The following is a 17,217-nucleotide window of genomic DNA, read 5'->3' on the forward strand; positions in this document are numbered from 1 at the left end:
TGACAAAAGAAATTGAGGGTTTGGTTAAGAAAAAGGAGGAAACATATGTCAGGTATAGACAGGGTAGATCGAGTGAATCCTTCGAAGAGTATAAAGGCAGTAGGAGTATACTTAAGAGGGAAATCAGGAGGGCAAAAAGGAGACATGAGATAGCTTTGGCAAATTGAGTTGAATTAAGGAAAATCCAAAGGGTTTTTACAAATACATTAAGGACAAAAGAGTACGAGGGAGACAATAGGACCCCTCAAAGATCAGCAAGGTTGCCTTTGTGTGGAGCCGCAGAAAATGGGGGAATTACTAAATAAGTATTTTGCATCAGTGTTTACTGTGGAAAAGGACGTGGAAGATATAGAATGTAGGGAAATAGATGACGACATCTTGAAAAATGTCCATATTGCAGAGGAGGAAGTGCTGGATGTCTTGAAATGCATAAAAGTGGATAAATCCCCGGGACCTGGTCAGGTGTACCCGAGAACTCTGTGAAAGCAAGGGAAGTGATTGCTGGGCCTCTTGCTGAGATATTTGTATCATCGATGGTTACAGGTGAGATGCCGGAAAACTGGAGGTTGGCTAACATGGTGCCACTGTTTAAGAAAGGTGGTAAGGACAAGCCAGGGAACTATAGACCAGTGAGCCTGACGTCGGTGGTGGGCAAGTTGTTGGAGGGAATCCTGAGGGACAAGATGTACATGTATTTGGAAAGGCAAGGGCTGATTAGGGATAGTCAACAGTGGTTAGCACTGTTGCCTCACAGCACCAGGGTCCAAGGTTCGATTCCAGCCTCGGGCGACTGTGTGTGGAGTTTGCACATTCTCCACGTGTCTGCGTGGGTTACCTCCGGGTGCTCCGGTTTCCTGTCACAGTCCAAAGATGTGCAGGTCAGGTGAATTGGCCATGTTAAATTGCCCAAAGTGTTAGGTGCATTAGTCAGAGGGAAATGAGTCTGGGTGGGTTACTCTTCGGAGGGTTGGTGTGGACTTGTTGGGCCGAAGGGCCTGTTTCTACATGTAGGGAATCTAATTTTTAAAAAATCACATCTCACAAACTTGATAGAGTTTTTTGAAGAAGTAACAAAGAGGATTGATGAGGGCAGAGTAGTAGACGTGTTCTATATGGCTTCAGTAAGGCATTTGACAAGGTTCCCCAAGGTAGACTGGTTTAGCAAGGTTAGATCTCATGGAATACAGGGAGAACTAGCCATCTGGACACCGAAATGGCTCAAAAGGTAGAAGACAGAGGGTGGTGGAGGGTTATTTTTCAGACTGGAGGCCTGTGACCAGTGGAGTGCCACAAGGATCGGTGCTGGGTCCACTACTTTTCATCATTTATATAAATGATTTGGATGTGAGTATAAGAGGTATAGTTAGTAAGTGTGCAGATGACACTAAAATTGGAGGTGTAGTGGACAGCGAAGGTTACCTTGGATTGCAATGGGATCTTGATCAGATGAAACAATGGGCTGAGGAGTGGCAGATGGAGTTTAAATTTAGATAAATGCGAAGTGCTGCATTTTGGGAAAGCAAACCTTAGCAGGAATTATACACTTAATGGTAAGGTTCTAGGGAGTGTTGGTGAACAAAGAGACCTTTGAATGCAGGTTCATAACTCCTTGGAAATGAAGTTGAAGATTATTAGGATAGTGAAGGCGGCATTTGGTATGCTTTCCTTTATTAGTCAGAGTATTGAGTACAGGAGTTGGGAGGTCATGTTGCGGCTGTACAGGACATGGGTTAGGCCACTGTTGGAATATTGCGTGCAATTCTGGTCTTCTTCCTATCGGAAAGATGTTGTGAAACTTGAAAGGGTTCAGAAAAGATTTACAAGGATGATGCTAGGGTTGGAGGATTTGAGCTACAGGCTAGGGCTGTTTTCCCTGGAGCATCGGAGGCGGAGGGGTGACCTTAGAGGTTTATAAAATCATGAGGAGCATGGATAGGGCAAAAAGACAAGATCTTTTCCCTGGGTCGGGGAGTCCGGAACTAGAGGGCATACTTTTAGGGTGAGAGGAGCAGGATATAAAAGAGACCTAAGGGGCAACTTTTTCATGCACAGGGTGGTGTGTGTGGGGAATGGGCTGCCACAGGAAGTGGAGGAGGCTAGTACAATTGCAACATTTAAAAGGCATCTGAATAAGTATGTGAATCGGAAGGATTTGGAGGGATGTGAGCCAGGTGGAACCAGGTTGAGTTGGGATATCTGGTCGGCATGGATGAGTTGGACCGAAAGATCTGTTTCCATGCCGTACATCTCTATTACTCTATGCTCAAAACCTGTGTATTTATTTGAGAACCGGCCTGTTCAGTCATATGAAGATCGACAGCTGAAACCCTCAATCCCGAGAAGACATCTTTGTTGAATTGAGGGGCAGCTAACAGCAATTTACTTAAAAGGATTAAGAGCTCAAAGTAATCCTTGTTTACATTTACATTTTCTGATCTTGATTTACTGAGGCAATTATATTAGCTCTGCCACAGAACTGACAAGAGATCAGCTGGTTCAGCAGTGACTGGGGTGATGGAGAGGGAACCATTCTCATGTGTCTTGTTTGACAGAATATTAACACGTACTCAGTGGAACATGATGTTTTTGCACCATGTCAGGTTACTTTTTGGATACAGGTCTTTCTGCAATGACATGCATTTCGTTAATGCAAATTCTCTATAACACAATTGACAAAATGGGGATACAGTTTCTAAAGTGCAAATTTTTAAGGCATGTATTGGGTATAATGTGGTTCTGGCCCCATTAGTTTCAGTGGCACTGCTATTATACAATTTTCTTATAACATGGATTGCACAAGAATGGAACTACCACGTTATCATAGAATCTCTACAGTGTGGAAATAGGACATTTGGCCCACACCGATCCTCTGAAGGGTTTCCCACCCAGACCCCTTCCCCTACCATACATTTCCCCTGACTCATGCACCTAGCCTACACAGCCGTGAACACTATGGGCAATTTAGCATGGCCGATTCACCTCACCTGCACATCTTTTGCCTGAGGGAGGAAACCAGAGCACCCGGAGAAAACCCATGCAGACAGTCGCCCAAAGCTAGAATCAAACCCAGGGCCCTGGTGCTGCAAGGCAGCAGTGCTAACCACTGGAGCCACCATTATAGCAGAACCAACGGTACAAGTTTCAAAGACTGAAAGTATACTGCCCTGTAAATCAGAAATCCATCGAGACAGCTTTAATATTGAGAAGACATTACTACTTTAGAAAATGCAAACAATGACAGATTCCCTTTGTATTTTCACAGGATCCGGAGCATCTGAGGTCATTTTACTGATCACCCGCATATCATTAATAAGTCAACTGATTACCTGCAAATGCTGGGAATACATTGTTTGGACCATTCAGCTGTACTGGCAACGTTTGAATGCTGGCAAAAACAAAAACAAATGCAGTGCAAGTTATTGGGATTGAACAAGATAAATAATAACCACTTATCATACTAAACACAAGCAGAATAATGGGACAGTTGACATTTGATATTTATCCTATAAAGCATTTTGGTATATTTTTTGTTATAGGCACTACTCCACCCACCTCATCTACTGCATCTTTAGCTCTCAATGTGGCCTCCTCAATATTGGGAAGATAGGATGCCAACACGTAGAGTGGTTCAGGGGTCAGCTCCGGTCTGCACACACCAAACAACTCCACCCCGCTATGACCAACCACTTTAACTCACCCTCACACTCCCGCAAGGACATGCAAATCCTCGGCCTCTTCCACTGCCAAATCAAAGCTACCTACCAACTGGAGGAAGAACGCTTCATCTTCCACCTCGGGACCAGACAACCACATGGCTTCAACACTGACTTCACTAGTTTCTAGATCTCACCTCCCCCAAACTCATCCCAGATCCAACCTCCAACTTGGCAGACTCTCTTGACCTGTCCATCTTCCTTTTCACCTATCCGCTCTGCACTCTGAGCTGACCTATCAGAATTACCTTCCACCTGCATCCACCTATCACCATCCCACCTACCTTCTCCCAGCCCCACCCCACCCCACCCCCTCAATTATCTCAAAGCTGCCTTCTCCCTCCACAATCCTGATGAAGGGCTTATGCCTGAAACAATCGACTCCCCTGTGCCACAGATGCTGCCATACCTGCTGAGCTTTTCCAGCACTACACCTTTTGACTATATAAATGCAAGCACCGTTAATAATTTCTGATTAAATCACTGATTCTGGGCATTCCACTCCCTCACAACACCTAGCATGAAGACACTTTTCCCACTCTTTCCTAATTCCAGACATCCTAGTACCAAGTCAGGCTGACATGTGAGGTTCAGTATTGTCCTGTGTTATCAGGGCAAGGAAAGAACCCCATAAACAATTCATCTGCATTACTATTTTGACAGTGACACCAAAGGAAGTGTTCTCTCTACGGAACAGTTATTTTCAGAAACCTCCAAACAGGAAACACTGACTGCACAAGGATTGTTAGATGCAGTGCAAAGTAACAGCTCAAAAGGTCCCAATATGACAATCTGGAGGAAGAGCTAATTTTAGTAGCTATTTAGTCACTACCATTTTCCATAAAAATAGATTATAAATTGAAATTGTGAAATTTTGAACTTCATATTGTTTCAAAATGAGAGAAAAAAAATCACTATGACAAAGACATACATTTTGAGTAGTTACTGGTACAACAGAAGGGAAAACGTTGGGAAAAAGGAAATTACTGCAGATGCTGGAATCTGAAACTAAAAGAAAACGCTGGAAAATCTCAGCAGGTCTGGCAGCATCTGTAAGGAGAGAAAAGAGCTGACGTTACGAGTTAACTGACCCTTTGTCAAAGGGAAAACATTGGGTCTGACTTGTATATTGCATATTTATAACAAGGTCAGTCGAAAGATCTTCATATAAAATTGCTGAAGAAATCATTGGACAACAATCAAGATTGCGAAACCCAGCTGATTTTGATCAACCCTAGCTCAGAGACCAACCCTCCCTCCAAGAAAGGTGAGCCAACACCACAAAAATCTCTGTTCTGATGATGTTGTCATCTTCTGCAGGGGGGCCTCAGAAATATCCACCATTTTCCTGAAATGAGGAAATTACTCCTGCCTGATTGGCGAGGCCCTTAGTTGTGTCCAGCCTATTTCCTATACTTCTGCCCTCACCCCTTCTCTCCCCTTCCACAAAGCTAATCGGATCGCCCAGTCCTCATTTTCTACCCCACTGCAACCAAAAGGTTCACAAGCCCTCATTTCCACTAGCTCCAGCAGGATGCCATCACCAGACGCACATTCCATTCCATTCCCTCCACTCCCTTGTCAGCATTTTGCATGGAACATTTTCTCCTAGACACCCTGGTCCATTCCTCATCTGAACCTGACATTCCCACTATACCTTCCCATGCAATCCCAGATGATGCAACACCTGCCCATTTATATCCTGCATCCTCACCATCCAAGGCTCCACACGCACTTTCAAGGTGAAGCAGCGATTTACCCACACTTCACTTCATCTACAATAATCGCTGCTCACAATGCAACCTCCTCTATACAGGGGAGATGAAACACAAACCGAGCGATTGCTTTGTTGAACACCTGCGTTCTGTTTGTAATAATGGTAAGCTTCTAGGTGTTACTTCAACACACCACCATATTCGCTGGCAACATTTCTGCCTAGGGACTGCTGCAGTGGCCCAGAAAGGCTCAGTGCAAAGTGGAAGAGCAGCACTTCATTTTCTTCGCGGGTCCTGCAGCTTGCAGGACTCAATATCGAGTTCAATGATTTTACAGACTCATCACCTGTGTGTCAGGCATAGCCAAGGGCCCCATTAACTTCCTTAATGCCATGAGCTGTTTTTAGCGCAGCTATTTCCACTGACTTATGGCCCACATTATTAGTTTCTCTCTTTCTCCTGAGCATATTGTTATCCATCCCTTTTACCTGCCAACTGTTGCTCACTCTCTTTGGGCTCCATCTCTGCCCATCCTCTCACTCTTTGCACCCCTTCTCCTGCTCTTTAGCATAAATACTGTTGTTTTCTAGTTACCACCAATTCTGAAGAAAGGTCATTACACTTGAAACGTTAACTCCGCTTCCCCTCCACAGAAGCTGCCAGACCAGAGTTCCACCAGCAATTTCTGTTCCCATCAAGATCTTTCTGTTTCAGTGTTACACTCATCAGATGAACTTTGCACTTTCCAAATAAGTGCTTCAGCTAGATCAGGGGAGACAGTTGTGTTATAGTAACTTCATTTGACTAGCAATCCAGAGGCCCTTGGTTAATGCACAGGGAGTACAGATCATGCCAGTTGGTGGAATTTAAATTCAATTTAATAATCTGAAATTAAAAGCTTGTATCAATAATGGTGGCTTACAAATGTTGTTTAATGAAGAAAATCTGCCACCTTTACCTGACATGCCTCACAGCCATGATGTTGGTTCTTAAATGCCCTTGGTACTGGCCAGCAAGTGACTCAGTTCTATTAAACTGAGGAAGGAACACTCAACCCAAAACCTTAACTCCTTTCTCTCCACAATACTGCCAGACCTCCTCAACCTTTCCAGCAATTTGTTTTTGTTTCCTAAAACACCCTTGGCAAAGGAAAATTCCACCAAACAAATTTCTCTCACTTGCGATCTCCTTTGTCCAGAAGAAAGGAAAAACAAAGCATGTATCTAGCAGCAGAGAGAGAACTCTAACTTTTTACAGCAGCAGAGAGAGTGTTGCATCCAGCAGCTTCAACTCCCAAAACTCCAACAACTAAAAGCAATAACTATAATCTTGTGTGGGAGTGCCTGACTCTACCCATTTGTACTTTTCTTTTGTAATTTAAAAGAAAATCAAAACCTATGACTCTGCTTTCCATGGAGCAGACACATGGGAAAATCTAGCCCTGTGGAGTTGCAGTCTTCCTTGCTAATATCTGGGGGCTTGTGCCAGAATTGGTAGAGCTGTCTCAAATACTAGTCAAGCAATGACTTGATAGTCATAGTCAGGTCTCTTATGTTAATCTTGTGTTAATCATTATCATAAATGCTTAACACAACAACTACTCCATGCCTGTTTATATGGTATACCAGAAAGTACCCACTCGAGGTGGCAGCACAGTTGTACATGATAGGAGGAATTCCCTAAGTCCTCAACATTGACTCCACAATCCATTAGGTCTCATGGTATCAGGTTAAATATGGGCATAAAAATGTGCTGCTCATTATCATATACCATTCCCTGCCACCTCAGCTGATGAATCAACATTCCTCTATGTTCAACAGCACTTGGAAGCAACAGTGGACTGTGGCAAGGGGACAGAACACATTCTGAATGAGGGACTTCATCAAAAGTAGTTTGGTAGCACCACTACTGATTAGGACACGGTCTGCTCAAAGGACATTGCTGCTACACTGGGTCAGTGGCAGGCAACGTGGAAACCAACAAAAGGACAAGACAGACTTAACTTCATCCTCACCAATCTACCTGCTGTAAATACAGCAGTCCAGAAAAGGAGACAGAATTTCACTTTCACATGGACAATACCTTAATCATGTTGTGCAGCCCTACCATTGTGCTAAATGTCATAGATCTGAGTGAACTCAAACATCTTAAAACATGGCGTCTACCAGTAGCCAAAAGAACTGTATTTAACTAGAATCTGCAATCACTTGCCTTGGCCTATCTCCCACTCCTCCATTAATGTCAAGCTGGGCATCAATTGTGCTTCAAATGAAGCATGGAGGACATACAAGGAGGAAACCATAAAATGAGGCACTAATGTGTTGAAGTGACAGTGGCACACAAGTAGACCTAACAGCACAAGTAGTATGCAACAGTCTTGGCCAAGCAAACCTACATCCAGCAGATCACATCTAAAATTCTACAGTCCTACACAAGGGCAGACAATTAATAGCTAACCAGAGGCAGCGTGGCTCTTCCTCAAACATCTCCATATTCATTGCATAGTTGAGCATTTGTAACCACTTGCAGCCAGAAGTACCAAGTAGATGATCTAGTTTGACTTCTTCCTGAGGTTTCTAGCACCACAGATTCAATTCCACAATTCAATTCACTTCATGGGTTATCAAGAAATGGCTGAAGGCATTCGATACTGCCAAGGCTTTGGTATCCTGACAACAGTACAGTCTGGCAATAACACTGAAGGCTCCAGAACTAGGTGTAGCCTAACCATGCTGTACAAGCACAGCTACAACAGTGGAATCTACACAACAATGTGGAAAATTGCCCAGCTATGTCCTAATTGCAAAATGCAGGACAAACCCAACTCAACAAATCATTGCCGTATCTCAATCATCAGCAAAGTGATGAATGTATTGTTGACAGTGGTATCCAGTGGCACTTACTCAGCAATAATCTGCTCAATGATATGCACTCAGGTATGGCCAGAGGCAAATTAATCTTTGGTCCAAAAATGGATACAAGTACTTAACTCCAGAGGTGAGTTGAAAGCAACTGCTCTTAACATCAAGGTCCACTTGACTGAGTGTGCCTTAGTAAAGGAGCTAATGAAACTGGGGAAAAAGTCTCCACAAAATCATATTTAACACAAAGGAAAATGTTTGTTGTTGGATGCCAGTCATCTCAGCTCCAGGATTTCACTGCAGGAAGTCCTTAGGTGTAGTGTCCAAGGTCCTGACCACCTCCAGCTGCTTCATGAATGATCTTCTCTTCATTGGAAGTTCAGGAGGGGAATGTTTGTTGATGATTGAGTAATGGTCAGCACCATTTAGGACTGCCTAAATACTGAAGCAGTCCACAGTTAATTCTGATATTGTCCAAGTATTGTTATGTATGAGACAAGGGTCAATCAAGATATATTCGTTGCCTGGCACAAGTGTATCAACAAAACTCAACATGTTCCTCCCACTACCAAATCCCCTACTAGCAGCATCCCACATAGTGCCACTGAACAGAAAAGCAATGCAATCAAACAGAATCAAAATGGCTTTGTAGAAGGAAATTCTGAGGATCTAACAGCAAATGTGGATAAAGAGAATATTTTGAAAAGGCATCTGACAAGGTGTGTTATATTAAGGATTATTACACAAAATAAAAGGTCGTGGCATAGGGTATAACTTGTTAGTTAACAGATACTCTATCAGTCCTAACAGGAGAAAGACAGTAAGCATAAATGAGTCATTTTTGGTTTGGAAAGGGGTGACAAATGGGGTACCACAAGAAGCAGTGCAGGGCCTTCAGTATGTGCAATTTCTCAATAATTTGGATGGAGACACCAAACGTGCTAAAAACCAACATAACATGGTTGCTAAATTTGCTGACGGCAAAAAGACAGGAAAAGTGAAGACGACATGTTTTCGTGCTGTAGGACTCTGATTATGACGTGACCTATCTATTTTCCTTTGCAAACTTGAGAGAGAAAGTAAAAATTAGGCAGATGGACAATGATGTGAGAAAAAAATGTGAACCTGATCACTTTGGCAGGAACAAAAACAGTAGATTATTAAAATAGAGAGGAATATAAAACTCTGAGGTACATTGGGATCTGAATGTTCTGATGCATGAATCACAAACAGTTCATGTACAGGTACAGCAAGTGATTAAGAGGCAAATGGAATGCAGTTGTGTCATGCAAGTAGAATGAAGTTATTTTGCTAAACTTGACAGGGCGTTGGTGAGACTACAACTGAGATATTGTGAATTGTTTTGCTCTGTTTATTAAAAGAAAATGAATATTAGTGCATCAGAAGCAGATCAGAGAAGCAGTACACTCAATTAATTCCTTTGATAGATATTACACTATCAGAAACATTGGATAGACTGGGCCTATATTCATTGATGTTTAGAAAAATAAGAGGTGACCTTATCCAATCATACAAGATCCTGAGGTAAGGTGGTGTGACAGGGTGAATGCTCAAAGAATGGTGGTTTCTTATGACAGGGACTAGAACTAGTGGGTACAGTGAGAAAATACAGTTTACCCATTCAAGACAGACAAGGAATTTTCTCTCTCAGAAGGTGGAGGCACGCTCACCGAATACTTTTAAGGCATAAATTTATTTGACTCCTTTATTAGTCTAGAATGCCAAATTATCGTGGATAGATAGGTCAAAATGTAGAGTTGTGGCCATGTTATTAATGAATGATGTAACCACTTGAGGGAATGCGGTTTACTCCTATTTCTAACTAATGTTCATGTGCATGGGGCCAGTCAGATAAATAAATGGGGAGAGTCGCACTTCCCAATGCCTATCCATCAGCAATAAGGCTCAAATCAGAATGGTGTTGGAATACTCTCCACTTGCCTGCAAGAGTGCAGCTTTAACAACACCACAGAAGCTTAACATCACTCTTATTGATATCCCATCCATCACCTTAAACAATCATAACTCCACTACCAGTGCAGATTGGCAAAAGTACACACTCTACAAGATGCACTGTAGTAAATCAAAGCTCTTTCAACCGCAACCTCTACCATCTAGAAGGACAAGGACAGCAAGTTCTTGGGAACGTCACCAGATACAAGTTTCCCTCCAAGCCATACATCATCCTGACTTGGAACTTTTGTTGGATCAAACTTCTGGAACTCCTTTCCCAATAACACTGCGGTTGTACCTATGAGGATGGTCTACATCCCTTGAAACATTCATTTCAGATGTCTGAGAAACACAAGACTCCATGAATAGCCATTTACCACACTGGGAACCATGCAACAGTAACACATTCTTGTATCAGATGAAGATAAATACCTAAACAGAAGTTTTGGAGAAGCTTGCACACTTCAGACATCACAGTTAAGAGTCAAAAGGACAAACATAAATTAGGAACAAATAAAAAAGGTGCCAGAGTTCAATTCAGGCATGTAACCAAACCTGTGCAAGCCCTGACTGACTGTTCTCACCAACACAGGTGTAAAACACTGACTGACCCACTTAAACACAGCTCCACAGATTACATCTGAGCAAATGCTCAGGCGTTAAAGACAACTGTTCTTCTGACACAATGATCAAAACTACTGAATCACTTTTCCACCCAAAAACACAAGGTAAATGTCAATGGCTAGTTGCAAGTGGACATTTTCCTTTAACCATACTGGAAATCAACTCTCTCTGATTACTGAATGTCCCAGACTAAGGAAATCAAAAGTATAGATTTGGACATTTAAATGCTCTTGTGGTACAGTAGTAGTGTGGGCTAGAAGACCTAGGTTCAGGTTTCACTATAGGATTGTGTTATAACATGTCTGAACAGGTTGATTCAACATAACTAAAATTGGATATTTAAATAATCTAACAAGACCGGGAGCCTACACGGGTCAGCACTGACAGGGATGATGACGGAACATGGCTGACACAAGTCAGCATACACACAAAATGAGTTGTACATTTTGAGCAAAGTCCCAAGCTGGTCAGTTGTGTCAAACTATTCTGTAAAACAGACCCAACAGACATGCTGATAAAGACTGAAGGTGATCTCATGAACAGGTCTTTCAACCCCTTCATTGACTGATGTGCTGTTCGTGCAAAATTCAGTCTCAACAATGGCAGATGCTTTCTCTTACATACCACCTTTAGCTAAACAAGACAGTTCACAATAGCAGACTGGACTTCACCCAGACACAGAGCTTCTGATTGCATGTGCTCTGATTAATAACCCTTATTCCCACCTGCATAGCATCAGGAGCAAACTTTATGAAACAAAAGGTTCTAAGGGAGCTTGACAGAGTAGAGATGGCAAAGTTGTTTCCCCTTGTGGGTGAATCTAGGAGTAGAGAGCATCGTTTCAGGGAAACGACTTGTCCCTTTAAGAATGATGAGGAGGAATTTCTCCTCTGAGGAGAAGTAGTGAATCTGTGGAATTCTTTACCACAGAGGACTGTCGAATTGGATAAAAAGTACTCAAGACTGAGATACAGATTTTGTTTTAAATCAGCAAGTAAATCAAGAGGTCTGAGAAAAAGACAGGAAATTGGAGGATTATCAGCAATGATCTCAGTGAATGGTCAATGGACCTAATAGCTTACTTCTGCTCCTATGTTTTCTGGTCTACAGTCTTAGCAAACTTTATCCACCAGTCGAGGAACTCCTCATCCATGCCCTTTTTTTAAAAAAAAAACTAGATACCATTATTCCATGCTCTCTTGAATGGCTTATCACTGTACCAGCTCTGTAAAAGTTCACCCAAACATCTGCGATCTGTATTTCAGCTTTCACAAAGTCCTGGTCATCTACCATTTACTGCTGCCTGATTAATGAAGTCTTCAAATCCAGCCTCAAATTCATTATTCTCGAGTGTTCAAATTCATAGCAACCCTACCTCTAAAAGGTCCTAACATGTTATGATACATATGAACAAATATCCTACAACATTCGCCATCAAGGCTTACATGTGAGGAACGGTGAATTAGTCCTAACTGAACTGCAGCAGAAACAGGAGAATGGCGGTGGGGACTGCAAGAAAAGAACAGACAGCTTCCAACTCCAACCTGAACTGCAACAATCAATATACTTTCAATGTATAATGGTGCAAAATTACCAAACACCTTCAAGACTTGAAAAAACATTCCTGTCAGTGTGTAGAGATTTAAAAATTGCTGGCATTATTAAGGAGGGTTATGGTGCATATAGCTTGACTGAGCCTGCTAAGCACGACATCAGTGTGTAGAAAGATTAGTTGTTGCTGCAGGGATTTGTTTGGGTTATTTAGAGACTGACAGATTATTAAAGTCAAGAACTTCATGTTGCAACAGATATGTTGTTTTAAAACTCAAAATATCATCCTCTGCCCAATTTTTCCTTTCTTCTGCAGAAGCTGAGAGGTGGAACAGATTTCCAATGGTTCATGAGCTTGCAGTAGTTACCAAGGAGGCCATGAAGGTAATAAAGGGAGAGGCAAATTGACCTTCTGGGCCTTGTGCACGATTATTACTAAGTCTGATATTTTCACATACATAAGGGGAACTGAATTTATTGTTTACACCTTTTTTTGGAAAGTTACAACCACTGTCAGCTTGCATGTTATATTTACATCTTATATTTTTCCTCTTGATCTGCCTCCCTCCTATTGCAAAGGCCTAATTTTGACACAATGCAACATTTCCAGCCCCTCACCCAAGTAACCTTTCTAACATTGATTTTCATAATAAGTGAAGACACAGCAAATCGACAGACTGTTTTATCTCCAAGCTACATTATGCATGGCTAATCCTATTCACTATCCACACTTGTAAGAAAACGGCAACTTTGCTGCAAACTAGTCAAAATGGTAGATAATGACAAATGTTCTGCCACAGAAGAGTGTCACAATATGTTTCATACAGCTAGGATGTTGTGTAGATTATAGGTATCCAGTGAAGATAGAATTATGTTCGACTAAGAAACCTCAAACAAAAGGATAAAAATCACAACACCAGGTTATAGTCCAACAGGTTTAATTGGAAGCACCCGAGCTTTCGGAGCGACGCTCCTTCATCAGGTGATAGTGGCTACCACCTGATGAAGGAGCGACGCTCCAGAAGCTAGTGTGCTTCCAATTAAACCTGTTGGACTATAACCTGGTATGGTGTGATTTTTAACTTTCGACACCCCAGTCCAACACCAGCATCTCCAAATCAAACAAAGGATGACACACTAAGATCAGCCACAGTATTGGGTACTGCTGCTGTTGACTGAACCACAGTTAGCATGGAATAAAAGAAAATCAACCTGGAGAGATGGCGAGAAATATTTCAGTCTGATACTCTAACATTCAAAGGGAGGCCTAGTACGTTTAGTCAATGTAGAATCACAGTTATGTGAAACACTAAAATCGGAAACAGCAGCAACCTTGACTGAATGATACATGAAACACAGTACACTGTGTTAACCGGCACACTATCAAACAAACCAGAATTTCGAACAGCATATTTAAATAAACAAACGGCCTGCAACTTCCAGTGCTGAGAAACGCATTCTTTTAAAACATGTAATAATAAAAAAAATTATAAATCTGTACAGGCTTTTAGGATTTATAGTGAAATTAAGTTAGCATGTTATTTTCAGTTATTGTGCCTTGAAAAAAAGTGATATACTGTTCAAGCAACTGTCAGTAAAGTTGAATGGCATTTTCAAAAAAAAAGAGGGCCTGAGGGAGGTGGTTTCATTCAGCCTGGTGTTCAGTTCTAACGGTTATATTGCGATGCCCTGCTGTGCTGGGGCATTCACTTCCCAAACTGCTTCCCCTCACCCTTAATGAGTCAAAGACAGAACAGAAAGTATTTGAGTCCAGAGTAATCTAATTCCCTGTTAAGACTAACTGGCACCACCCATTCCTTCAGCATGCCAGATAACAAAACATTTACTGTGGTTAATGATGCACACGTCCAAACAACTACAGGAAGTGTGTGGGACAGCTGCTATTCCCATCTTCACTTTTATTGTCTATAGATAATGTGGAAATCCTGTTCACTAAAAACAGTTACAGACCTGAAATGTTGACTTTTTCTGTCACTCCAGACTTAGAGCATTTCATTTTGTTTTTATTTCAGATTTATAACATTTGCAGTACAGTTTTCAGTTTTTGTGAGAAGTCTTTAATTGGATCTCTTGTAACATTGATTCAAGACTGATCCCTGACTGGTATCATTAACGAGTTAAATGAACAAATACCAAAAAAACAGTTGATGCATTATGACTCACTGGGCACGTGTACTACAAATCAAACCCTACCACTCCCAGAGTCATCAAAAATGTGAACATTTGATAAAACCACCAAATTTCTCAATTTTACCTCCTGACTAATTCAAGTTAAAAGGTGGTACCTAAGAACACAAGAACTTGAAGCAGAAGTAGACAATTCAGCCCCTCAGACCCACTCTACCATCTAATACGATCATGAATGATCACATCTCAACATCGATTCCACTTTCCTGCCTGCTCATTACTAATGGAAAATCTCTCTCCTCTTTAAATTCATTCAATATCCTGGTATTGGTCACACTCTGGGGTAGTGAATGCCACCATTTCACGACCATTTGAGAAAGGCAATTTCTCCTAATTAATTTTAAATCTGTTGCCACTTTACCCAAAAATTATGGCCTGAGGAAACATTCTCTGCATGTACCTCAAATAGATCTCCTCTGATTCTTCTAACTGTAGACAGTAAATGTCTAAGCTGCTCATTCACTCTTCATAAGACAAACCCCTCATCTCTGGAGTCTATCTCGCGAACCTCCTCTGAACCGCCCTCCAATGCAACGACATCCCTCAAATAAGGGAACCAAAATTGTATGCAGCATTCCAGGTGGAGTCTCATGATGCCTTGTACAGTTGCAGTAATACTTCCCTACTTTTATATTATATCCCTTTTGCAAGAAATGCTACAATTCCAGCTGTCTGCTTTATTACCTGCAAACCAGTTCTGTTATTCATGCACCAAATCACTTTGCACCAAAGCACTCCGCAGTTTCACTCCATTTGGATAATAAATTGCCTTTCTATTCCTCCAACCAAAACAGGTAACCTCACACTTATTTTCATTTGACTTCACTGGCCATAGTTTGGCCCATTCACTTAGCCCATCCATTTGCAAATTTCCTATTTCTTCAGCGCAACTTACTTTTCGAAATATTTTAGTGTCATCTGCAAATATAGTACTGACTATAGCACTTTTTAATCCCTGCACTGAAGTCATTAACATAGATTGTAAATAGTTGGAGCACCAAGGAACACCACCTGTGGTACCAAAATAGATACACTTTGCCAATCAGAAAAAGACCCATTGATTCCCACTCTGCTGAAGGCTAGCCAATCCTCCACGCTAATAAATTACTCCAACCCCATATGATCTTAAAACTGCACATCAGATATTTTCCCATTAACAAATAACTGCTATAATCAAACTGTTTTTAGCCAATGGCAAAAAAGTAGTCAAGTTGAATTGCTCATTTATAGCTAGTGGTGTTGATGCTGGCCATGGTGTGGAGGTGCCGGTGTTGGACTAGGGTGGATAAAGTTAAAAATCACAACACCAGGTCATAGTCCAACAGGTTTATTAGAAAGTACTAGCTTTCGGAGTGCTGCTCCTTCATCCTTTAGCTCTTTGATGAAGAAGCAGTGCTCTGAAAGCTTGTACTTTCAAATAAACCAGCTGGACTATAACCTGGTATTGTGCAATTTTTAACTTCATTTATAACTGTAGAAGTTAAACTTTACCCCTTTAAAAATTCCTATTCACACTTCCAGACATTCAGCACCAGTTCAAACTAAAGCCATGGAGAGGTAGTTTTCTTTCGGACTCTTTTCATTGACAAAGTGGTAGGTACAGTGAATCTCAGCCTTTTATTCCTTGGTTTGACAATTCACCCTTTCAGTGTCTTTGAAGGTAGTTTATGCTTTCTGATTTCAACAGGGGATTTGCAGAGATCAGCTTATAGGGGAAAGGTGAGGGAGAGTACCTAATTACTAAAAACTTTCTTTCACTTCACACACAAAGGAGAGAGAAATGGATGCTGTATTGTACACACACAAGGCTACAGCGATTTGCCCAGGAACCAGTCAAGAAGTTGTTACAATGCTGAGGTCTCCTGAACCGACAAAGGTACCACTTAAGAGTCATACAGCACAGAAACAGACCCTTCAGTCCAACCAGTTTATGCCAAACATAATCCCAAACTAAACTAGTCCCACCTCCTGGCCCATATCCCTCCAAACCTTTCCTATTTGTGTATCTATCCAAAAGTCTTTTAAACTTGTAATTATACCCACATTCATCACTTTCTCAGGAAAGACAACTCAAAAGACTACCTTTGAGCAGAATTGCCCTGAACACACACACACACACACACACAATTGGTGCTGATTTAGCTCAACTTCTCCTTCACTGCTTGAATAAGGCAACATTGTATATAAACTCACAATGGGCTCCAGTAACTTGATTTTGAAACTGCAAACATCTTACGTGGCTTAAAACATATCAACCCCATTTTCAGTCCACTGTTCAAAAATAAAAGTGGTTTTATACATGCAATACTCGTCCCTTTTGCCAACCAGCCTGAGAGAGAGAGAGAGTAAGAGAGACAGAGGACTTCACCACCTACTGCAATTAAAGTAAAAACAGTAAAATATCCTCTCAGCAATCTCAAAGTACTCGCTGATTGCAGGACATGTCCAAAGAACTTTTGCACCCACTCTGCTGTTGACAACATGAGACTCTTGTCTGGATGATCAGGTACTTACTGTAGGCCAAGCAGGAAGGATGGTGGTGTGGTAGAAACAGAGTACTTTAGTCTGAAA

The 17,217-nt window shown here is 41.6% G+C and overlaps 1 protein-coding gene across 2 annotated transcripts in view; it reads right to left on the minus strand.

Moving 5' to 3' along the window:
• Nucleotides 1-17,217, minus strand: part of dtx2 (deltex 2, E3 ubiquitin ligase) — an 84,741-nt gene that overhangs the window by 34,567 nt on the left and 32,957 nt on the right. For both annotated transcript variants that reach the window (XM_060848450.1, XM_060848449.1), the window contains exon 3: nt 3,327-3,385. In XM_060848450.1, coding sequence (XP_060704433.1) covers nt 3,327-3,385 — 59 coding nt within the window. The remainder of the gene's footprint in view (nt 1-3,326; nt 3,386-17,217) is intronic.

The sequence above is a fragment of the Hemiscyllium ocellatum genome, chromosome 31 (genome assembly GCF_020745735.1).
Source record: "Hemiscyllium ocellatum isolate sHemOce1 chromosome 31, sHemOce1.pat.X.cur, whole genome shotgun sequence".
NCBI classification, from domain to species: Eukaryota; Metazoa; Chordata; class Chondrichthyes; order Orectolobiformes; family Hemiscylliidae; genus Hemiscyllium; species Hemiscyllium ocellatum.